Source organism: Cottoperca gobio, chromosome 16, assembly GCF_900634415.1.
Source record: "Cottoperca gobio chromosome 16, fCotGob3.1, whole genome shotgun sequence".
Taxonomy (NCBI): Eukaryota; Metazoa; Chordata; class Actinopteri; order Perciformes; family Bovichtidae; genus Cottoperca; species Cottoperca gobio.
Window position 1 is genome coordinate 11,862,596 of NC_041370.1, and position 24,422 is coordinate 11,887,017.

The 24,422-nt window shown below is 41.6% G+C and overlaps 1 protein-coding gene across 1 annotated transcript in view; it reads right to left on the reverse strand.

The window, feature by feature from the left end:
• Positions 1-23,170, reverse strand: part of LOC115021033 (metalloreductase STEAP4-like) — a 31,458-nt gene extending 8,288 nt beyond the window's left edge. The window contains exons 1-4 of the mRNA XM_029451147.1: positions 23,149-23,170; positions 22,573-22,708; positions 1,136-1,184; positions 153-223 (exon numbers count right to left, since the gene is read on the reverse strand). Of these exons, the coding sequence (XP_029307007.1) occupies positions 153-223; positions 1,136-1,184; positions 22,573-22,708; positions 23,149-23,170 (278 nt within the window). The remainder of the gene's footprint in view (positions 1-152; positions 224-1,135; positions 1,185-22,572; positions 22,709-23,148) is intronic.
• Between the last annotated feature and the right edge of the window lie 1,252 nt (positions 23,171-24,422).

Here is a 24,422-nt window from a genome sequence, read left to right on the forward strand (position 1 = left end):
AGATTTGTCTGCAGAAAAGTTGTCTCCATTTTTTGAGATCATAAGAAATATAAAACATTACATTCATGAGGATGGAAGCGTTTGCATACACGATGTATTTATAAACGAGTCATCCTGTGTTTGTTTTCTTCACTTTCACAGGAGTCTGTTACCTCTGCAGGTAGGCGGCGTTGGCTTCTGGGTACATGTCTTTCTTCAGGTTGTTACTGAGGTCCACCAGCGCCTTGTAATCAAGCCATCAGTATCGACAAAGTGGAGGAAACAAAAGAAAATAGTTCAATCAATTCAATTAACTATTATCTTGTCTCATGCATATTCCTATTACAATAAAGGGAGAATGTTGAGTTATTCAGAAATGATGATAAAGGTTAAACTGTTTGAAGTAAAAACTATGTAAAGATTGTGCTACAGGAAAATCTTTTCATTAATTTTACGATGAATCAAAGAGCGATGTCTAATTCATAACTTTTAAACCGTAAAAGCCCTAAGACTGCTTCTAATGTAATACTGTATGTTACAACACGGTACACACACTCCAGGACAGTTGCTGAGAAATGTGTAAAGAAATAATCTGGAATTAAATGGTTATTAAATAACGTGTTTTAAACTACTTTTTATAAGTCAAGCTTCTTCTTCTTATAGGATCAGTGTCCATGGTAACACTTTTATAATTATGTTGTTTAACTTTATTATTTAATGCTATCACTCACATCAATACTTTTCTATAATCTTTAAATTAATGGTATTTATTTTTGATTGTTTGTGTTTGTGACATTTACATCGTCTAATTATTTTCTTGTTATTTTTGTCTTTTGTTAAATGTTTTGTCTAAGTGTGCTTATATTGTAATGTTGTCGCTGGGGTTGTTCCTAATAAAGAGTTTCCAACAAGTCGGAGGTTACTAGGAGCAACATGTTGGTTGTCAATATGTAGATTAACACATGTGGAGGAACTAGAAAATATATTGTAGTTTAGTAAACTATGTGTGTTCTCAACCTTTACTACGTTCCTTTTAGCAACAGGGACTGCTTTTTAATTCTCTATTTGCAATAAGATGTTACTTCCTGATTTGTTCCCCAGTAACTCCTTGTGTGTACTTTATTGTTACAGATTCTAACATCAAACTTTAGTTCACCTTTCCTGCAAGATGAGGTGCCATTGTCTCCAGGAATCCATAGTGTTCTCTGTGAACACAAATAAAGATCAGACTGGTTGATTGAGCCGCTGCTTCGTGGCTCATCACCTGTTCAAAACACACAAATCAAGACATTAAGACACACGTTTGAGCTGCATACAAACAATGTTTTGAACATTTTGACAGACTTAAAGTGCTATGCCATTTGTTGTACCTGAGCACCCTGAGGCAAGGGGCCACAGCTGTGAGGTCTGCGGCTGCCGTACACCACCCTGTAGCCAGACTGGAGCAGACGCAAACCCAGAGAGCGCCCTAAATCCCCCGTCCCGAAGATACACAGCATCTCTGACACAGGGGCAGCAGCTGCACCCACAGAATGCAGCGACACAGTCTCTGGCTTCATCATCTCCGACGTGCCGTTCGCCACTGTCATGTTCACACTCCGAGTTTGGATGATCAATATGATCTGCTGTGCAGTTTTATTGCTGTGGAATCTGACCTATAGCCTATCCCTCTTTGTGTATGTGCAACAGCGTGTGTGTGTGTGCGTGTGTGTGTGCGTTTATTTGTTTATTACACCAGCAATCAGCACTTTTATCACATGTATATGAGTGTGCGAGCATGCATCATGTCATTTGATTGTGTATGTGTCACAGTGAGTCATCCCTTTACCAAACAGTTAAAAAAGTATATTCCTATCTCTTACTAGATGTTATTACTTGATTCCAGAGATTGATTGATACAGCAGGACTTTACACTGTGAATCAGTTATATGGGGAAGCAACTGTAATTATAACCTCAGATTATTATTTTTTTCTTTCATTTTATCCCTTCTTAGAAACACACTTTAAAGGCGATATCTACTTCAGCCAAAATTTGATTTTCACATTCGAGCGAGGAAGAAAAAATCTCATTCTGCTGCTTTCCAGGGCTGCCTTATTCTTTTTCTTCTTTTTTTCACACTAGACATGGTGCCATGTGGGAGATCCTGGCCCACAGATTCATTATCATTTCAAAACCCACTGTTCCAACCAAACGACTGGGAAGAGAATTTGTGCAAATGTAGTATTCATGTCCCCATGGCTAAAACATCTGCAAAGTTGTGACACGAACAGACTCAACAGAGCAGAAATGAAGCTTGGCACATATGTAATTGTTTTGTGTGTGGCTGCTTTACTTTGTATGAATGCATTGCTTTGCTTGCGTGTGTTCGTTGGTGTATGTGCCCGTGTTTGTGTGCCGTGTGTGTGTGTGTGTGTGTGTGTGTGTGTCTGTGTGTGCTGAAATGGCTGGGTCAGGGCGATCAGAGCTAAACAGAGTCTCAGCTGTGATCCACAGCACCTGGGGAGTTGGCTCTGCAGACAGGGTGCCTACCTGGCTGTGAAAATGACACACAGCATCATATCAACTCTACTGACTATTTGCACAAAAATACATTCCTCATCATAAAAGCAGCCTCATTGAAATCACAATGTGCACATAGATAGCCGGCTATATTTATGGCAGACAAGCAGCGCCTTACCCCAGGAGCTTTTGCAGTCAAGTCCATAACTAAAGCATTAATGTCTATCTTGGGGGATATCGCAGCAAAATGAGAAATCATTTTATGCCTAACCTTTAAGGCATCCATTCACTTGTAGCGCTGTTAGAATAGACCTGATAGCAGATCCACTCGGATGACTCATTTACTCGCTCTGCCTGCGGGACATGTCTCTTTTCTTCTTTTCTTCCTTCTCTATCTGCCTAAAAGTCACTCTCTCTCCTACAGTATCTGCATTTCTTTCTTTTGCTCTCTACACTCTCTCACTCGGTCCCTAGTGCTCTCCCACCTCTCTTTTCAATGGGTCTCTAAATTAACAACTACTGAATGCATTGAGTAAATTCAAGTGAAGCTGGCTGTAATGGTCTGTTTAACAGAATAGAGTAGGATGCCTCTTTGCTCTTAAGGTTATCAATGCCCCTATCATTCTCACACAGAAAACACAAAGGTTGGACATTTTCCAGGACTCTTATTTCTTCCCTGGACTCTCACTCCAACTAATCCTTGAGATTTCAGTTGTGGTTGATTTGACGACACCTGTGGTTACCGGTAGTAACAACACGTACGTTTTACATAATAATACATGTTTCAGAGTGTCATGAAACCACATGTGTGTCAACCACTGGGGGCAGCAAACATACCTCGAGAAGCTGATCAGAGGCAACAGAAGAAGAGCAACTTGTGTATCTGTGCACCAAAGCAAACTGTGTGACAGGATTTATTCCATCACATTGTTTTAATTTAGGAAGACAACAGAAGACAAACAAAGCCCTCTGAGAACTGCTTTTGTCTTCTGCATCACATCAAGTATGTGCATGCATCATTTCCTGTAGATCCCTTGTGTGTGAGTATGCAATTTGAATTCTGCTCAAGACTTTGCCAGTAACAATGAAAACGTTACAGACTGAATGTCTGCTGAATTTGAATTTTAACAATAAGTTAAAAGGCGCTAAAATGCTCTTTCGGGCTGAAGGACAAGGATCGAGTGACAAATATCTGTTGACTGCCTTCACAATTATTTGATCTATTGTTGATATAAAAAAAAAAATCAGCTTTAAGGATTAGAACTTTAACTGTAACATATACATGTCAAACACTAAATGTGGCCATAACCTAAACCAAACCGACTGTGGTTGGTGGAGCCTGTTGAAGGCGGTGCACTGGGATAGTTTGAGGCTAAATTCAGAAGAAAATGTTTACCAGTTCTCCCGTCTGGAAAGCTGTCCCTAATCAGCTAATGTGTAGTCCAAAGTGTGTCTCCAATTGTGGCAAGACAAAAACCCTCTCATGCACACACACTTACCTCTTCAAGACCTGAGTCCTTGAAGGCTTCCACAGAAGTCCGCAGAGGATTTTTAAACATGTCAGTGTTTTGTGCTTATCCGAAAACATCTTGCGACATTTAACAGTGGTGCGCTCTGGGGCATGTTTACATCAAACACATGCTGAACCGCTATTTTATAAATGTCAGGGTGGAGTTGCAGACTCACGTGAGACACTGAGCGCAAAGTTTGTCAGTGTTGTGTTGGATCAGCCTGCAGTGCATTACTGAGAGAACATGCAATGTTGCATAGCAGACATTAAACATTAATTCTTCCAGTTTAACAGGCAAATTTTCATTTGCAAATCTCTCTGACAACACTGCACTGCATGCACTGCAAGCAGGAGTGAGCTGCTGTGGTGCTGAGGTTTAATTCTCAAGGGGAATTATTTGAAAGTTTCCAGCTGCGTCCAGCTGTCAGAGGGCACACAGAATGATATGAGGCACAGTTATTAAAGACAGTTTTGAGTTACAGCGTGCATATTGTATAGTTCCACGCTGCTACAATGGACAAAGAAAAGCCCGCAGGATTGATGATTTCTGTTGTATGATGGCTACTACTGTAATGCATTAGGTATGAGTTTCAGATTGAGGTTGTCGCAGAGCTCAGGTTTTGAGGTTGTTGAAAAAGCAGACAGGGTGAAAGATAAAAAGCCACCGAGAAAGATACTGTATATACAATGAGACACAACGACAGAAACTGAGAGAGAATAGCAGCGAGAGTGGGACACAGAAAAAGAGACAAAAGGAGAAATGCAACATAGGAAAGCTGAAATTGTGTCTCAGAAGAACAAAGATGCTTGTTAGAACCAGAGTTTCCCAAAAGTATTCGTAGAAATATTCTATAAATATTCCATTACCGACTTTCCAGACAGACACGCCTGGGATGTTCATTATGAAACACTTACAATAGGTTTAAGGAGAATCAGAAACAGTTTGGATGAAAGTGTAACCTATTTCTGCATTTGTTTGTGTTTGATTAAATTGCTGCTTTAGGGCTGACAAGATAAGACAATAGTTCATTATGCTTGTACGTATATGCCACATGTATGCTCACGACAACATCTCCATGTTCTGGGATTTGTTATGTTTCAGCAAGTGTCACTGCATATGTTCGGTGTTAAGAAACTGTATGTCCGTGTGAGTTTACATTCAATGTTCACAATATCGCCATCTCTAAAGCAGGCCTACACGCCACACAGAAACATTTCCGAACGCAGAGAGCCTCAGCCTCTATCTCTGCTTTAACAGGATGAGCATTTGACTGCATGTTTGAAGTTCAGAATCTTATCTGGCAAGCCAAGCGGCAGAAATCAGAGGCGGGGAGGAGCTGCATGAAACTGGAGATTTAAAGATTTTCCTCTTTCGTCCGACACACATTGCTGCTGAATTATGTGGCCTTGCTTATTTCAGAATTCAGCCTTTTCAACAACACAGGGGGCTGCGATGCTTTGAAAATATCTCCACACAGACAACGCTTGCATGGGATTGTCTTATCCTCTCCTTGGAAAGCAAGCTTTGACAATCTTTTTGCCTCATCTAACTTCTTCCTTCCCCCTCCCAATCTACGTCACTCTTTGTGTGAACTAAGATAGATGAAACTGAACAGAGCAATTTTGGTTGCCATGCTGTGAGAGTTGAGATGAAAATCTCAGATTTATCTGTGTCATTCTATATAATCATAACTTTGACGAACAGCTGTGGCCTGCAAATAGCATGAATCCACACAGCTCTTCCCTCGTGGCTGCAGGGAAATCGGCAGCCCATTATGAGGCTGAAATAGGCCTGAAGAATGTTTCGCCTCATCTCCTCAGCCTTACCTCCAGTCGAGTGAAAGAGCTGACAAGGTAGGAAAAAGCTGACACAGAAGTCTAATTCTATAAGGAGGAAAACTGTGTGCTTGTCAGAGGTGCAATTTCCCTGCTCTGTATTTTTAAAGCAGGAAGGGTGAAGGAAGAAGAGAGGCAGCATGCAATTTGCACAAATTTAATGAGCAGTACGGTGATTATTGGTGATTAGGTAAATTGTCGTTTCTGTGTATATTTTCACATTGAATCTATAGTTAGCAAGGAGGAAAAATCCTCCTAACAAGGGAGGATGCCATTTGTTCTCATTCCCCTTCAAACTGCCTCCTGGGATACAATGCCACAATGAGGCGACTAACATAGACCCATGATTCGTGAAAAATAATTACGAGCCTGCAGCAGGCCACTACTATCAGTAGCATGGTTACTATGTTTAATTGAAGCTGTGTCTGTCGTGTCTAGTTGTCTATTTGCCTGTCTCTCTGTCTTGCATGTATATCTGTTAACTGGATTTTTACCTTCAACCCACATCGCAGAAAATTACCAATATAATCCTGTCATAACAGCTTCACTGTTTACTGTTCACTCTATTTCAACCGGATTACTGCTACTACAATTCACATGAGTCACTGTCAGGTTGGTGTAGAAAACATCAGAACAAACATCTACCTCCATAAAACTATGTTTTGTGGTTATTTTATACAAACCACTATAAAGTTAGCTTTGAAGATGTTGGCAACCGGCATGTTCTGCGTGTGGTGTGGTTTTAGTGATGCCACCTTAGATACAGTCAATACAAACCAAAACTAAGAGAGTAAACCACATGGAATAAAAATAAGCCTCCTGCCTGTTTATCTGTCTGTTAGTTTAGTTGTGTGCGTTTGGTCACCCGTGTCTCCAGTGGATGTAATAATTCAGAGGGAAACATGATTTCCAGGGATTTGCTTTGAATTGAAGTGTATTGTGATGTTAATGTAAGAGCTTTGTTACTAAAAACAATTCTGTAATTGCAAAAAAAAACAAAAAACATTCTCAGTATTTCAGACCCATCCTGCGTTTCCGTGTCTCGTGCTTCCCTGGAGAAAATACAACCCTACATACTGTCGGCGCTGATAAGACAAACCGCTTTATTGTGCATTTTGCTGTCTCATGTGGAGTTTTTAATAGAGAAAGAGAATTATTCATTGTCTACACCATTATTTTCTATTGTGTTGAACATTCCTGAGCTTTTATTCAACATTGTGTTTCCAAAAAGCAGATGGTATGGCTGCAGCGATAAGAAACAGACATTTAGCAGATAAATTAATAGTAAAAATGATGATTGGGTGTAATATATAATATTCATACTGCCAAGCTGCCATAAAAGAACACAACTGTGTTTTTTTCACTCTCTCCTTTTCTTTCAGTGTGTGTGTGTGTATGTGTGTGTGTGTGTGTGTGTGTGTGTGTGTGTGTGTGTGTGTGTGTGTGTGTGTGTGTGTGTGTTTGCATGAACATGTGTAGATCTGCAAGTGCGAGATAGAGAGGGAGAGAGTTTATGTTCTCGTCATTCAGGAAAAAAGATCTTGAGGGAAGCACAAATAATTAATGATGAGCAACAATCACATTTTAGAGAATTAAAGCATGAATGAAGTGTGTAAATGTGTCTGTGTGTGTATGTGTGTGTGTGTGTGAGAGAGAGTTTGTATGTCAAGAGGCAGCGTCCTTGCTAGGCAGCAGGGTAAAAAATGCAAAGCATGCAAAGCTGAAATGGCAGGTGTCGGCAAGAATAGGTGAACATCACACACTGGATGATGCATTGTGCCTCTGTGTGAGTGTGTGTGTGTGCATATTAGATAGAGATAGTTAAACAGAAAGAGCCATATAGTAAGCAGGGACAATATTTGACAAAGGTTGGCAATGAAACTTGCTGTACACACTAGTTTACATTAGATTCTATTCCCTCTAGTGTGAAAATGACGCCGCTAAATTATTCCATTTGATAAAATTGACCCCATTTAGAAGGGCACAGATGGAAAAGGAGCGGAGAGGGAGACATGCCGTTCAAATTTGCATCAGTTGCACTTTATGCAAGTGTGCATTAATGTGTGTGTCTAAGAGAGAGAGACGGGGAGTAAGGAGGAGAGGCCGTTTGTACACTATGCGTAGGTTAATTGCTGTGTGACCATGCTGAGAGCAGTGAACTCTGACCTGTCAAGGGTCAGGCATGGTCTTCTCTGATTGGCTTGCAGAAGAGAAAATGTATAATTACTCTGAATACCCTTGCTATTGACCTTCATATTCAGCTTAACACCTTCAAGGCGCACTGGTATAGACACAGGCACAAACACACATAGTTTTTCCAAGAGCAAGAGAGTGTGGCAAGCTTCTCAATGTATTGTAACAGTGTATTGTACTTAATTCATTGGTAAAATTCTAAGTATTTAATTTCTCTAGAGGTGTTTTTAATCTAGCAACGTGATAGTTCCTGACGCTAGATTGAGAAAAAAGAAAAAAAAACTACTGTAAAGCTTCAGCATTGATCACATTCTGTATGGGCTGCTCATACACACTAAAGTTGTCTCTAGCCGTGAACAACATGACAAAATATAACCAACGTGCCAACAAACTTGTTTGAATGCGTACATGTGTGTGACAGGGATCACTTTGTGAAATGTTTCTCAGAACATGTCGTTCTCCATGTGTGTGTGTGTGTGTGTGTGTGTGTGTGTGTGTGTGTGTGTGTGTGTGTGTGTGTGTGTGTGTGTGTGTGTGTGTGTGAGGACAGTAATCCCTCGGGCTTTGCTCATGTCACGTATCCTGTCAGGTAGCTGTGGACATTCAAAGAAAGAGCCAATGGAACGTCTTTGTGTCAGCAGAGGAGTGTAATTAGTCCCTGACTTCCTGAGCTATAGATTGACATTTAAGTGTCATTCACACTCTTTTTTCTTGGTGTGTGTTTCACTGCACACATATATGTAAGTGTGTTATTTATTGTGCCCGTGTGTGTATTCAGAACTATCAGTCGTATTGGTGTTACACATATTGTACACAAGACTGTACAAAAGCTTCAGGATGTGATCCCGTCATGTCTGAGGCTGGCCATAATCTTACTTGACAAGTTATGACAGAAACTATGACACAATATCATATCATCATGGCTGGCCAACCCCTAACAGAGACAACATGACTGAATGGAATTGAAATGGATGAGGAAATACACATGATGTCGTGTATCTGATTGTAATGTATGGTGATGTTTCGTATTGAGCATCATACCGTCATATTGTATTGTATGTACATCTTTTGTGTGTGGTAATGCACTGTGCTTTTTAGAAGATCGTTTTATAGTGTGTTGTATTTCATTGTGTATGTCCAGAGGCTAATTTACCCGAGCGCAGCTGACATGTCGTGAGGACTGTCTGTAAATGTTAATGTTAGAGAGAGTTTCAATATTCCTTTATGCAGGTGTGTGTGTGTGTGTGTGTGTGTGTGTGTGTGTGTGTGTGTGTGTGTGTGTGTGTGTGTGTGTGTGTGTGTGTGTGTGTGTGTGTGTGTGCGTGTGTGTGTGTGTGTGTGTGTGTGTGTGTGTGTGTTTGCTTCTCTCAGTGTTAATGCCATGGAGGAATGTGTGAAAGCTGTCAGAGAACATCAGGTTCTTAAAATAGACACAAATAGGGAAACCAAGGGGAAGAGAGAGAGAGAGAGAGAGAGAGAGAGAGAGAGAGAGAGGGGGGAGAGAGGGGGAGAGAGAGGGGGGAGAGAGGGGGGAGAGGGGGGGAGAGAGAGAGGGGGAGAGAGAGGAGAGAGGGAGAGGGGGAGAGAGACAGAGTAGATATTCACATTTGCGAGACAAAAAGCCTAGATTCTAGGGCAGTGACAATGATTAATTAGAGATTAGAGATTACAGTAAACAGACAAGCACATACGTGCAAACAGATTTTCTCACACGTCAACAAACACAATGGCTTGTGGAGTTTCTGAAAGCCTCTTGCCATGGCACAAGAGAGGAAGGTCAATGCCAAAGAGACAGCAGCTCTCCTCACCATCCAAATAAGAAAGTCTGAAATGAGTCTTTTTAAAGCAGTCAAAAGATTGAAATAAAGAGGGAGTCCCCCTTAAAAAGAGGTCAGGATGTGCAAGACTTTAAGTTGAGTTTTACTATTCACCCAAGTTAAACCAGCTGACATTGAAACAACAAAGTAATGCGCAGGAAGAAAGGACCCAAGAGCTCTTATTCATTAGCCCAACCTTTTCAAGCTTTCTAAAGGTTCACTAAGGTTTGGGCAGAACTCTTTTTTAGACATTTTTTAGAACTCAAACAAGTATTTAGAAGTTTACAGAAGATTTTATTTAAAAATGTGTGTGACTGACCTCTGCCAGTGAAGATTCACTGCCTGAATGTGTTGTCAATTACAAAAGTTTGAATATTAGACATGAAACGGTAATGTAAATGTCCCTCTATGACGTGTTACCTATACACATTTGGTCAAAATTATCACTATACAAAAGTTCAAGCTTCTGAAATACAGTACCTGATGGGGTGGAGAACTCAATATAATTTACTCAGGAGTACACAACAATATATTCTTTCTAATCATTTTCAAATGCGGGATTTACAGTTTAAGATTTTTCCAAGCAGATAATTGATTTCCATTTCAAGGAAATCAATTATCAGACTTGTAAAAAAGGCTTAAGTTGTGTAATCTATTACAATTAACATTAAGTCTGCATAATATACCTATTTCATGGCTGAAACTAGAAGAGGCTCTTTAGATGCAGGCTTAATCATTTTACTACATCAGCAAAAGGTGACAAAATGTGACTGTTGTATGACCATCGACAGCCATTGTGATGCATTGAAGACTTAAACATTTTTTTATCTGCACATAAATTGCAAAAACAAGCAATGACAAAGCGACTTTGATAAAAAAAATTAAGTAAACTCAACTCTAATTTATTCTTTATTTTGTGTATTGCATTTACTCCTGTATAATGCCTGTCAGTCAGTCCGTGGGCAATAATACCAAAAATCGACCAAACTGCTGAACTTGAAGTGCTCTGAGCGCCGCTCAAGAAACACTGCCGTCTTATAATCTTCACGGTGAGCTGATCCATCTGTGTTTACTGGGGCACTAATGTTAACCTGGGGCTGTAGTCCGTCTAACGTTACGCTAGTTTGTTTATTGGACTAAATCCAAAGTGGCAGAAACTAGAAAACAACATAACGTCAACACTGTTACCTCTTCACACTCTTCATTGTTTTAATAGTTTCAGTTTAAATGCTGGCATATCTTACACATTGAACCTTTAAGAAAAGAGAAATGCATACAAAAATCTACAACACAGCGGCATGGTTTGCAAAATGGTTAGCTGTGGTGTAAAGGGAAAATAAATAGTGTAATGGTCCTTTTAAACGACCTGCTTCAACAGACCTTACTGAGGCAAGTCTTCTTTAACAGAGGCACAATGCATAGGCTGCAGGGGCTCATGGGTCAAGGTAAATACCAAACCATTGAGAGTGATTCATGGTATGGTGACACATCTCATAATGCTTTTCTCCGATGTATCCTTGCACCAGACATTTAGTTGTCTACAGGTCGTATTTTGAAGGTGCATTGAACATCCTTCACATGTTCCTCTAATGTTTTGTTTTATGTTCTCCATGCTCTGTGCTTTCCTTTATTCTCACGTCTGTCTAATACCTTCTCCCTCTGGAAAAGAAAGACGTTTCAGCTCATGTTAATATGTCTTTCTGAAATACATTTCAATGACCTACAGTGAGTATATAGTATGCAAAAAGAGTGTGAAGGTATAGGGGGAGATGGAAGAGAGACAAGAGTTTAAGAGACCTTTTTAAGATGATAGAGAGCGATGAATACTCTATTGCAATATTAGACAGCCGAAAAAAAGATACTGAGAGAGAAAGAGAGAGAGAGGAGAAAGAGAGAGGGGGGGGGGCGGGGCTCAATTATCGAATCATCATACACTTCTGGCGGGCAGTGGATGAGGGAATGTAAGCCCCTGCTATCTCTACCAACCCTCTGCTTTCTACACAGGAGTGGTGGATCATTAAAAGATAGACCATAAGCACGGGAGCACAAGAGAGCCATTGTGACCTCATCTCTGTTCTCCCCACTCTGACATAATTAATAATAATAATAATTATTATTTTCTCTTTTCAACCACACTCACTCAATCAACACAACTTATTTTCAGACGTAATGACTCTGCTTAACAACGCTGAACAGAGGACCTGTTAAAGACACTGGTTGTTTTATGGGTGCAATCATGGGAGCTGTTTAATTGCTTCAGGCTGAGAATAGAGACGTTCACTGTGTTATCGTGGTCTCAATATAACCAACGCAAACTCCTCAGGGGAGTAGTTACAGCACTTCTTTATTGTACTGCTGTAACTATCATTTCAATTTTTGTTACTTTCAAGCAGATAATGTGCATGTTTGCATGTTACCATAGCAAAGTGTGTCTTTAAGCTGATCACAGGCTGGCATTATATGGTGTAAATGATGTTCTTGTCTGTTTTTTATTTTATTTTTGTATTATAAATAGCCGGCTATATTGCAATATTGCTGTCTTGTCTGTTTGTTCAGGTGAGGTTTCTCTGTAAGATGTTTCCTTAAAGTCTCTTTGCATTGATAAAGCAGTGAGAAATCATCATTTAAATATACTGTATGTCAACAATGCTTTAACTGAACAAATAAAGAAACACACTTTGCAGTAAATCTTTTGGAGCCAAATGTCTACTTTACAATTGCAAATGATACGCACTGGTGCGTGCATAAGACAAGACACACAAGTCAACTTAAAGTTTATACTCTTGGTTCCTACAAACTCAATGAGGATCAAATGGGGAAGGGAGGATGTTGGGTTCAGTAAGGATGACTGGCTGCCACCTTACATTCAATTTTTATAGAGATTCAGATAAAAACTGACCTCACTAGAAAACAACAGCATTGACTGTTAGTTCAAATGTCATGCGAATAATGACTTTTGTTTGTGAAAAGCCTCTTGCCATGGTACGCTAGATGAAGGCCAATTGCCAACAAATAAAAAAGTCTGAAATGCCTATTTTCAAAGCAGTCAAAACTTTGAAATAAAGAGTGAGGTAATAGAAGTATACAAGTATAAAAGAGGTCAGGATGTGCAAGACTTTAAGTTGAGTTTTAATATTTGCCGAAGTTAAACCAGATGACATTGAAACAACACAGTGATGTGCAGAGGAAGAAAGGACCCAAGGACTCTTATTCATTAGCTCTAACCTTTTCAAGGTTTCTAAAGGTTCACTAAGGTTTGGGCAGAACTCTTTTTCAGACATTTATTAGGACTTAAACAAGTATGTAGAACAGAAGATTTATTTTTAACCAAATGATAATAAGATAAGTCAAGACCTCTATTTGTGTGACTGACCTCAGCCAGTCAAGATTCCCTGCCTGAATGTGTTGAATCTGTCAATTACAAAAGTTTTAATATTAGACATGAAACGATCAGGAAGATTTCCCCCTATGATTTGTTACATATGATTTGTTATAAATAAAGTAAAATGGACCTGATTTGGTGCAGGGATTTGAACAAAATATAATTTACTGTGGAGTACACACAAATATATTATTTTTGATCATTTTCAAATGTGTAGTTTACAGCTGAAATATTTTCCTACCATTCCAAGCAGATAATGGTTTCCATTTCAAGGCAATCAATTATCCGACTTGTGAAACATTCTTGAGTTGTGTAATCTATTACAAGTAACATTAAATCTCATGGCTCTTCAGATGCAGACATAATTAATTTAATACATGAGCCAAAGGTGGCAAAATGGGGGGGGGGGAAATGTAGTGGTCATGAAACCATTGACAGCACAACGTACAGACCTTGATAAAAAAATGTATGTAAACTCAAGCAATTTCCACGTGTCTGCTTTTTGATTTTCCCATGATATGTATATGAATAATGATTTTTGTCTCTCAGAAGCAAAGGCAGAAATCATCAGAGGCTGTCGTTAGCATCTTGTCACCTGTCAACTGTCAATGTTTTATTTATTTTAACCATGATGACCATCTCTACCGAAGTGGTCACGCTCCATATGGTGATGAAACCCATCTCTAAACCCATTGACTACCCCTTGACCCCTCACCTGCCTCTGTCCGGCCTCAGAGATAGACAGATTAATTTTGTCTGAAACTCAGCTCTCCGTATGTCTTTTTGAGTATGTTCATAGCTCCTCTCCCTCGTCCTGTCATCCTGCTACCATTCACAGCATACCCTGTTGTAATCCCTCTCTGTCTCTCCAACTCTCACTCGCTTACTATACTTATTTCTCGCTCTCTTCCTCTCCCTTTCAATGTACAGCCTCTGCTACCCTTATTGTGTGTGTGTGTGTGTGTGTGTGTGTGTGTGTGTGTGTGTGTGTGTGTGTGTGTGAGAGAGAGAGAGAGAGATTTTCTAAATCCCAGGTAAGAGCAGAGCTTTTCTGTAGGAGAATTTCATTTCAACACCTCTCATCTTGCACAGAGAACAGGAGGATAGGAGTCTTCCAGTTATGAATCCAATAACTATTGTGTGTGTGTGTGTGTGTGTGTGTGTGTGTGTGTGTGTGTGTGTGTGTGTGTGTGTGTGTGTGTGTGTGTGTGTGTGTCCATGCATGCTAGACTGTGGTCTGTTTATAGGATTGGAGGTTATTCTCATAAACTCGAACTGAAGGTCAAATAGAGAAAGAAAGACAGAGTCAGGTATAGAGAGGAAATGAGTGGGGGATGCATATGTGTGGCTTTTGCATGAACAAGGGTGTGTGTGTGTGTGTGTGTGTGTGTGTGTGTGTGTGTGTGTGTGTGTGTGTGTGTGCGTGTGTGTGTGTGTGTGTGAGAGAGTGTGTGTGTGTGTGTGTGACAGGGGCTCAAATAGTGAGAGTGCACCAGGGGCAAAGTCAAGGTGGTATCATGACACAAGCACATACTCACTGTCTATATGTTAATAGTAGTATTGACATATAAGCAGACATGCTCTTACACACACATCTATATACACACATGTATGCATACTGCAGCAGCTGAGTGGGAAAGAGTGTATTGAGTTAGAGAGCTGAGGTCAGCTCTAAATCATTACAGGTCACCATGCCAGGCCTGGCTACCAGATTAGATTAAAGTCTAGCTGATAGACCCAGCCAAGCACATTAAAACACACACACACACACAAGTACAAACACGCACACGCACTTGTGCATGGCATAACACAAAAGTGGATACCCCAGCACATAAATCACAGTAAGCCTGGATGTAATGTGCTGTGATGTGGCTTTGGTTTCTTGTACAGAAAGAAACAGCCACACAACAGATAAAAGCAGAAACAGTCCCAGTGGAGCTCACTGTTGGGAAACCAGCCTATTAGGAAGTCCAAGAGACTGATTAGATTAAAGCAGCCTGAGAGGGGTCACTGTGCCGGTCCTCTGGCTCCTGAAACTCTCACCACCAGGGCGACATGGCCATGAAGACATGCTTGTGTTTAATTCTCTGTGAAATACATCTCTTTTGTTGAGATTAAAAGGTGTTATTGTGTTTGTGTGAGTGCAGTTGGATGGAAGAGAGGATCAAATGAATAGAGGAGCAGATGCTGTTTATCTGCATGGCATCTCTGCTTTCAAGCACAAAACAACACTATAAAGCTCCCTTGGTGGGCTATACGTTACTACAAGCAAAGACGGGCCCTATATCCCGCTCTCTGCATCGCTCGCACTTCTCTCTTAACAACAGAGTGAAAGATGGAAGATCTCTCCTTCCCCTGTCTCCCCCCTCTCTATCTCTTTCTGCCCCAGCAGCACACCTATCTCTCTCTGATAGGTGATGTATGTCTGACCTTCAGTGGTGAATTTGCCATTTGCTGCCAAGTGGATCTTTAACTGCTTCCATGATTCACATGACCTCACTTCCTCTGACCCTGCTAGGCACTGCTCGACGTGGCTGGCAGCCAAGAGCGGAGGGGCACAGAGCCAGGCTAGATAAGGGCATCTCCAAATCAGCTTGGCCTGCCAGCTCTCCTCTCCTCTCCTCTCCTCTCCTCTCCTCTCCTCTCCTCTCCTCTCTCCTCTCCTCTCCTCTCCTCTCCTCTCTTCTCCTCTTCCATGATTACTGGTGTAGGTGCAGTGGAGCTTTTCTAACACAATAATTAATCTCAACTGTCATTGCTTTGAAGTACAATAACTGTAGATGAGAGGACTCTTGAGTGTGCTCCAGTGTTTGACTAGAATTGGCTGAGCACAGTGTGTTTCCATGTGTCCTCTGGGACGAACCAGAGACCCCATCCACAGACCGTATCTATTATTTACACAGCACCGCTGATATTCCAATAAATAAGCTAACTGCCTTTCCAAACAACTTTTATACTGTCACAAACAAGAGGAAACATATTCATATGTTTTCTGGCACCCAGACGCAGCGGCATTCTTTGATCCAGTCAATAGCATTTCAAATCCTGCTTCACAATGCCGAACAAGTATGGGGTCGAGAACTGTAAAAGTTCATGGCACACATGCTTACAAATACAAACAAAAGAAGGAGAGAAACGCACAAAATAGGTAGGAAACTGATGCACACATGCCCAAACAAATACTTCAGACTTTCATTAATCCTGCAAAGTATGTTGTGTATTCCTGTATTGATGCTAACTCTGAGGGCCATTACTTTCATCTGAAGCAGAATATAATGGAGCAAGCCAAGGGAGGGGCGAGGGCTGCAGAGGGGAGAGGGGGTAAAAGAGGGAGGAAGAGGATTTTGAGATATGTTAAGTGAATAGCTAGAAGTGCATTAAAATGATCTTGAATCTCTACCCCACCAGAATATAGCAGAGGGAGTTTGAGTAAATGCATGCAAATTCAGGTACAAACACACACAGAAAACTAAAAGAGAAGTATATACACCGACATTTGTAAAAACACTTTCTACGCATGTGAATGAGGGAGAGTTGCAGTCTCATTAATAGTGTTAGCACAGTAGCACACCTTAATGATCCCTATCTTTCTCCGTTCCACTGCCTCTGAAACCATTTCCCTTTAACTGCAGGGCCAGCAGGGTTCAGGTCAGGACAGAGCATAACTCATGCACTGTCTATATATCAAAGACCGATCAGAACCCTTTACCAAAGAGTGACTAATTGAGCACCACCCAGGAGATCACGTCCAAACCCAAAGCCAGGTTGTCAGCTCTGACAGGCCCGAGTCTGGCCCTCATCCCATATCCCCTTCCCTCTGTTTTATGCTGAACAGTGTCATATTCCGAGCTAAGGACACACCACTCCTATTCTTCTGTCTCAATGGACCCTTCTGACCAGATTTGACTGGCTTCTTATTTCCTATTTCCTCTCCCTATAGGCAGTGAGCTTGCGCCTATACCACTCAACCATGAAACCATAACTAAATATAAATCATCCTTTCTCTTACTGTGTCATTCTGATAGCCCCTCCACACTCTCTCTTTATTTGTCCCTCCATCCCCTCTCTCTTTCTCTCTCTCTCCAACTTGCTCTCCACCTTACACAAACACAACTCTAATAAATTGTGGCACTGGTAATTACATAGAACCCATCGGTAAATTTCACTTCCATTTACATTTAGATTACAGAATATTTCATTCCTATCAATCTGCAGTGCAAGACCAATGTGTGCATGCCTTTGCCCATATGCAGACACAACTGTTCATGGCATTTTTATATTCTCACTGGTGCATGGTCCGACACACACTGGATGAACACACATATGCTCACACTCACATATGCACATACACAAACTGTGTGAGCGCATGGGAGAGCACACACACACGTGCAGGTGAATAGACATACACAGACGTAGCACGCACACAAACACGCTGAGCAATAAATCTTAATGTTCACCAGCACACATGGACAAATGCACATATTAGGGTGGTAAATCCTAATTTCCCTGCCCACATACAGTATGTGCAAACATATGTGCTCACACATCCGCTCATAGCTGATGGTATCTTAGAGTCAAATGATAGCTCTGTTATATTGTGTTCATAAATGTAATACTGTTTTGAACATTTTTTAAATTTACCTTGAACTGTGCAATATTTATCTGATGAAAAAATTCCTCTCACATACCCTCTCTGTCGAGCTCTGTGCTCTTTTGTTTACATGAGTGCTAAAGACATCTTTTTTTGGTAAGAATATCTATCTACCTCCACACTTAATACAAATTCTTTGCATACTGTTTTCACAGCGATGCCATGGTGAGTGTTTGGGAACATACTCCTGTCCCACACACAGACACACAACATGCAGGTTTATTTTCACACACACAAACTCACCCACTTCTGAATCATAATACATTCAGATGCAATCTCATCCCCTGCGCATAAAAGACAGCAATATGTGCCCAAAACCTAACTGTAATATTTAAACGGTTTATAAGGAGAGAGGAGAAGGAAAAGGAGCCAGAGGCGGCAACTGGGGAAAACAGATATCACCAAGATTTTGCCTACTCTCTCTCTCTCTCTCTCTCCTCTCTTTTCCTTTCTGTCTGTCCCCCCCGTCTGTGTTTCACTCTGACTCTCCCACCCACCCACCCCCATCCTCTCAGTATTACTGCATCATTTCCAACAGCAATGAGTGCACCAGGAGCAGGGCGATAGCAAGGGAGAGGGGAGGTACTTCAGGGAATTAGAGTGTATAAAATATACACAAAGGGTTTCCTCTTGTGTATATTCCCCCCCCCCCCACAACCCCCCGTGCACATACCAGTATAACCTGAAGGGACTGAATCCCACACCTGTATCATACTGTGTGCTTTCTTATCCCTGACATTATTAGAACGGTATTAACAAATACGAAGGGGCTGCTTTTTCTCAATCTCTATCGAGGAGCCTTAAGTGTTTGTGCCGTTGTTTTTTGCATTACTTGATTGTTCAGGATGTTCTCATTACTGCTGTTGCTTCGCTCTAGGTGGCACTCCAGGACACCGGAAATACATTACCTAGTAGTGCTTAAGTGTATGAGACATTAACTAAAGCTTTTGCCAGAAGATAGTATGGAGGTAATTTCCTTCGTAAAATTGGTTTCCTTTCTCTCGTGTGAGAGAAGCATATTCCCAGGTGGTAAAGGGGCTGAGAAAAGGCATAAAGACAATGTTTCCATCACTGGCACAGGACACTTGCGAGTGCCCGTAGGTGTTCATATGTATGTGTGGAGTGCAGACATTAGTGTAGTGATGTTTGCTCTACCCAGACAGGTTTATTGTCATTAGGGAGTTGTGCTGATATGATCTGCAGAGGTTCGTGCTTGGTGCGGCTGCATGAGGAAATTGGAGCAACAGGGTGGCGTTAGAGTTCAGACTGCAGAGCAGTGGGAAACCAACAAACTGACTATGCTGGCCATTGTGACAGATCAGCATCAGTACACTGTAAACAGCCACAGACTTATACACACATACAAACACTAAAGGGAAAGTGGGGTTTAAATGAGCTGAGGAAAACTGTAGTAAGAGTATACAGACCTACAGACTTGTGTAGAAATGCAAGATCAGCACAACAGGGCAGAAGCCAGCATTTTAGAAATCATACCCATGACAGCATGACAAGGCACCAAAATGTAGTATTATTTATTATTTAGATTCTTTTCTTTTCCAGTGAGCTTTTCCCCAATATAAAGGTCTCTGTCCTGTAATAAATAAAACAGGTATGGCTAAATGTTCATGAACTAAGAAAAACACTACCTTTTTCAGCTTTGTGACAAGGCATTTCTTTTAAATACCTCAATAGGCTTTAAAAGGCTTAGCGTAAGAAGTATAACAATTAAATCTTGTAACCCAAATTTGGTTTCTAGGCCAACATCTGCAGCAAAAGGGGAATTTGTTTTAAGATTGGCTTTGCCTTGATTTTTAAATAAAAGTTGTGCTTCAGAAATCCAAGGTTAGATCACTATCCTAAAATATGTGCTTACCTGTATTTTAATAGGTATGTTTTTAAGGTCACTGTAGAAGAACCGAGATACTGTGTACATTGTCTACTCATGTACGATTATGTAAAATAAAAACGTACAAAAAGGCAAATCTTTGAAATCTGTAAAATCTTTTTATACATATATATATATTTATATAGCAAGAGTACACCGTACACTCCACAGACTATTACAGCAAAGGGGAAATCCATCACTAAGGAACCTCTGTCCACGGTCTCCTTTGAAACCAGAGAGGGTCACCGACTCATCATACTAGTTCAAAACAAAGATGTTACTGTAATACACGCTCACTGCTCACACACTTACATGTGTGTGTAGTGTATGATGGAGGAGGGAGCCTATTCAGTCCATTAATAGACCCACATCAGAGGAGTATGGTATAGACCGACAGATCCATGCTTCATTCGCTCTGTTTACTGTAACTGGGAACTGCAGAGTCCCTGAGGAAAAAACCTCTCATGTAGGAGGGCATGCATATAAAAAAGCACCATCACAGACTCTCCCAGTCATAACAGATCAAAACCAAATGCAACGTTGCTTTGAATATCATTGCTTCGAGGTTAGTTTATGTAGTGATGCAGGCAGCTACAAAGGGCTGTGGTTTGAGAGGGCTGTGAAATGGCAGCACCTTGACAGGAAACTTGGTAAAGTGAAGGAAAATGCTGTAGAATGGGTGAATGAGTAGGTTGCAAAGGAGCAACAGTTTGACAAAGAGTAGGAGGTTGCCAAGAATAATATGTTTGCAAAAGCAGAGAAAGTACAAGGATCAGCCATATTTGTATTTGAAGTGTTTGGAAGTTCCATTGCCTCAGAAACAATAATAGGAAACAAAAAGTTTTTGTGCAAGGTGTCCTTTGGGTGTTTGTTGAGTAAAAGGTGTGATAAGAGAAAGTTTTGTTTAGGTTGCTTTTTTCTCTGCATCAAAAAAACAGCAGCACCTTGGTTTTCTCTTGATATAGTCACTGAAGGCAGATATTTAAAGACCCTAAAGCGGAATTGATAGCTGCACTAAATTTAAAGACGTGGGAGGATAAGTAGCCTATCAGAGTCAGACATTTTTGTGGAGACATAACTTATCTACACTGACAGGTGTCCTACCTTAAATAAAGCTTGAACTTGATAACAAAATGAAAGTTGTACTAACCTGAAGGATATATCGCTTTGTGGGTGCATACATCAAGTAAAAAGGAGCAGAAAGTGGACTCTCTTCCCAGGCAGTGACTTGTCCCTCTGTGTCCTTCTACCTCATGTTTACCTCTAAAACCCAGAGCTGTCTGTGGCGTTTAGTGTTGACGATGAGCACAAAAGGCACCCTAATCCCGGGCTGAATATGCATGACGCGCCGCGCAGTGCTGTGGCTGCTCACAGTTTAATAGTTTCAGCACCACGCTGGAGAACAGCGCCATACGCCGCTGAGACACACTGAGGCTCAGCTGCAGCGAGTTCCGAGCTGCTCTTTGACGGCACCCGGCGCACTTTGACAGGCCGAGCCGGAGAAAGAACCTTTTATCTGTAATCAAATCATGGTCCCGAGGTTGCAACTGAGTGAGGTTTCATTTCCCCTGACGATACCGACACCCTGTAACAGGATGGCCCTTTTACTTTGATGTCCTCAAAAGGACAAGAGAGAGGGACGAGGGTGAGGGTGCACCAGAAGACATGAGAGAGGGAGAGAGAGATTGACACAAACATATTGTCGGTGGCTCATTTGAAGAAGAACTTAAATCACACACAATGATACACACCTTGTCAATAAAGTGTATCCCCTTTCTTTCTCAAAAAAAGAGAAGAAGAAACTGAAATTGGAGAGATGGGGGAGGAGGAGGGGAGGCACTTCAATTCAAAGTTACTCAAGCACGGCGTGGACAGAAGTGATCCCCCTATCCCGGACCCACGCATGGGCATGGGCAGCATATTATAAGCTACAGCACACATGAATCCAGTCCGGTGCAGAGAGAGAGAGAGAGAGAGAGAGAGAGAGAGAGAGAGAGAGAGAGAGAGAGAGAGAGAGAGAGAGAGAGAGAGAGAGAGTTGGGTGAGGAGGAGGAGAGAGTGAGTGTGTGTGTTTCTTCCTTGAGAAGGAATCTGAACCACTTCAGCCTGCCTGCGCTGGAGCCCGATAATAACTACTGCTCTGGATGAATGTAGCGTCGGAATTTCATTCACAAGACGGGTTATTTTAAACTCGGTGCCAATCAACAGTGAGCAGGGGGAGAGGAAAAGGGTCAGATGTTTCCCTTTCTTTCCTCTTCGACGTGAAGCGGAGTCGCACCTGCGAGAGTGCCTGCTCCCCTTTTCTTTACTGAGAAGCCAAATTGGGGTGCTGCTGCTTGGCTAAAGCTGCATACACTTTACAGACTGGACTAGCGGACTAGGGAAAAGACAGAAAAAGAGAGAGAGAAAAAAAAAAGAGAGAGAGAGAGAGAGAGAGAGAGAGAGAGAGAGAGAGAGAGAGAGAGAGAGAGAGAGAGAGAAGAGACTGGATGGATTCCTCTCCTCCTCTGGCACTCCACAGGCGCTCATTCATGTATTTAAGCCCGACCGACGACAGCATGCCAAGCGCAGACTCCAGCAGCAGAACTCGGTCAGTACAACATTCCTGTCTCTCAGTCTTCTCTGTTTGTATCTTTCAGTTTATAGTTCTCTCTCTCTCTCTCTCTCTCTCTCTCTCTCTCTCTCTCTCTCTCTCTCTCTCTCTCTCTCTCTCTCTCCTGCTTCTCATCTTGTCTCCCTTTTCAAATGCAGCCACAGACTTCCCAAAAAAGGACAGGAGTGAGACGTCCTCCATCGCACCGGCCCGGTCGCGCTCTCACCTGTGCAGGACCCGACTTTGGCGCCCTCCGGGACACCGCCGACACCCAGGACCCGAAGCAGAGGAAGAGGAACCTGCCGTATATGGGCCCAAAGCCCCGTGTTGCCCCTGGGATGGCGTGCAGCGCGTGTTACTACCTGGTTATCAGCTCCACACACCTGAGCAATGGACACTTTCGACGCGTCAAGGGAGTCTTCAGAGGACCACTGTGTCCAACCGCAACCAGTGATTCACCGGTAGGAGAACACGCAGTTCTTGATAGACCTTCCTAGGTGTGTGTGTATGTGTGTGTGTGTGTGTGTGTGTGTGTGTGTGTGTGTGTGTGTGTGTGTGTGTGTGTGTGTGTGTGTGTGTCCATTTCTGCCACTTTTATTTACTTTTTCTTCTGACTAATTCATCACAAGAATTAGATAATTGATATTGTCATAGGAAGTTGCTCACAAGTATAGGGTCATCTACTGAGGATCTTGAAGACAGGGGTGGATATTTGTATTTGTGACCTTTTTGTTTTCGTGAGCAATAGAAGAAAGATTTATTTTTTGGATATTTTAAAAAGAAGAGAAAATGGGTATCCAACCATGAAGCCATTGTCCCTCCATGCCTCCTTCTCCCACTCACGGCTATGGAAATTAAACTAATCAAATTACATTAGTGCTTTCAGGAGGAGATGAATTGCCCAGCCGAATATAGCACTAATTACCTGGGGAGTGTTTGTTAGGTGTCTGTCGGTCTTGTGTGTATATAAATATGTGTGTGTGTGTGTGTGTGTGTGTGTGTGTGTGTGTGTGTGTGTGTGTGTGTGTGTGTGTATGTGTGCGTGTGTGTGTGTGTGTGTGTGTGTGTGTGTGTGTGTGTGTGTGTGTGTGCGTTTGTGTGTTTTGACCGGCCTAGACTGCTGGGGTAACACCCTGACCTTTCCCTGGTGCCTGTGGTTCCTTTGAGCCACCAAACTGGCATTTAGTTTCAAACTGGCTCTCAGTCTGTGTGCACTTACTGGCTGTGTATTTTCTGTTTGTGCACTTTCAGAGACAAAGAAAGAGTGTGTGACAGAGAGAGAGAGAGAGAGAGAGAGAGAGAGAGAGAGAGAGAGAGAGAGAGAGAGAGAGAGAGAGAGTGAAGGCAAAGAGAGAAGCAAAGAAAATGACAGTACATGTTAATATGTATGATATTTTGGACTTTGTGAATTAGTGTGTGTGTGTGTGTGTGTGTGTGTGTGTGTGTGTGTGTGTGTGTGTGCGTGTATCGTAGATTCAGGAGCTGCTCGGAGGGTCTCTGGTAATCACACATTATTCATGAGCTCTTAATGTGAGACGAGACAAACTGGCAGAGCTGATGACAAGTTTGATGAGAAAGGAGGAAAGGAGCAGCTGGTATGTGTGTACGAGCGTGTCTATGTGAGTGTGTGTGCGCGTGTTCATGCTCAAGTCATTACCAGTCTGTCATGTTCGGCCTGCGCTCACTATGTGATGAGAATGAGCGAACAGTTTTGAGCAGACACAGTCAGGCTGTCAGAGATGCTGCAAAGAGTCATATTAAAAAATATATGTACAAACGTTTGCGCACACCTAAATACACACACTATTTTCAGAAGGACTAAAAATTTCATGCAAAAGACATAATTGCTGCGCAAACTCTTTATATACAGTATGCATAAATCTCAATTTTTTAAAATTAGGGCTCCTTTTTATCATTTGAGTCATCTGTCTCAGAGCCCATTCATCTCCTTGTAGAATCATCAAATGCTCATTTTTTTATTGCGCCTGCACAAGTTTAGTGTTGTCTCAGAAGCAAGTCCAATCTGTCATTAAAAATCTAATTTGGATGCTCATGAAGCGTACTGACTAAGAAATA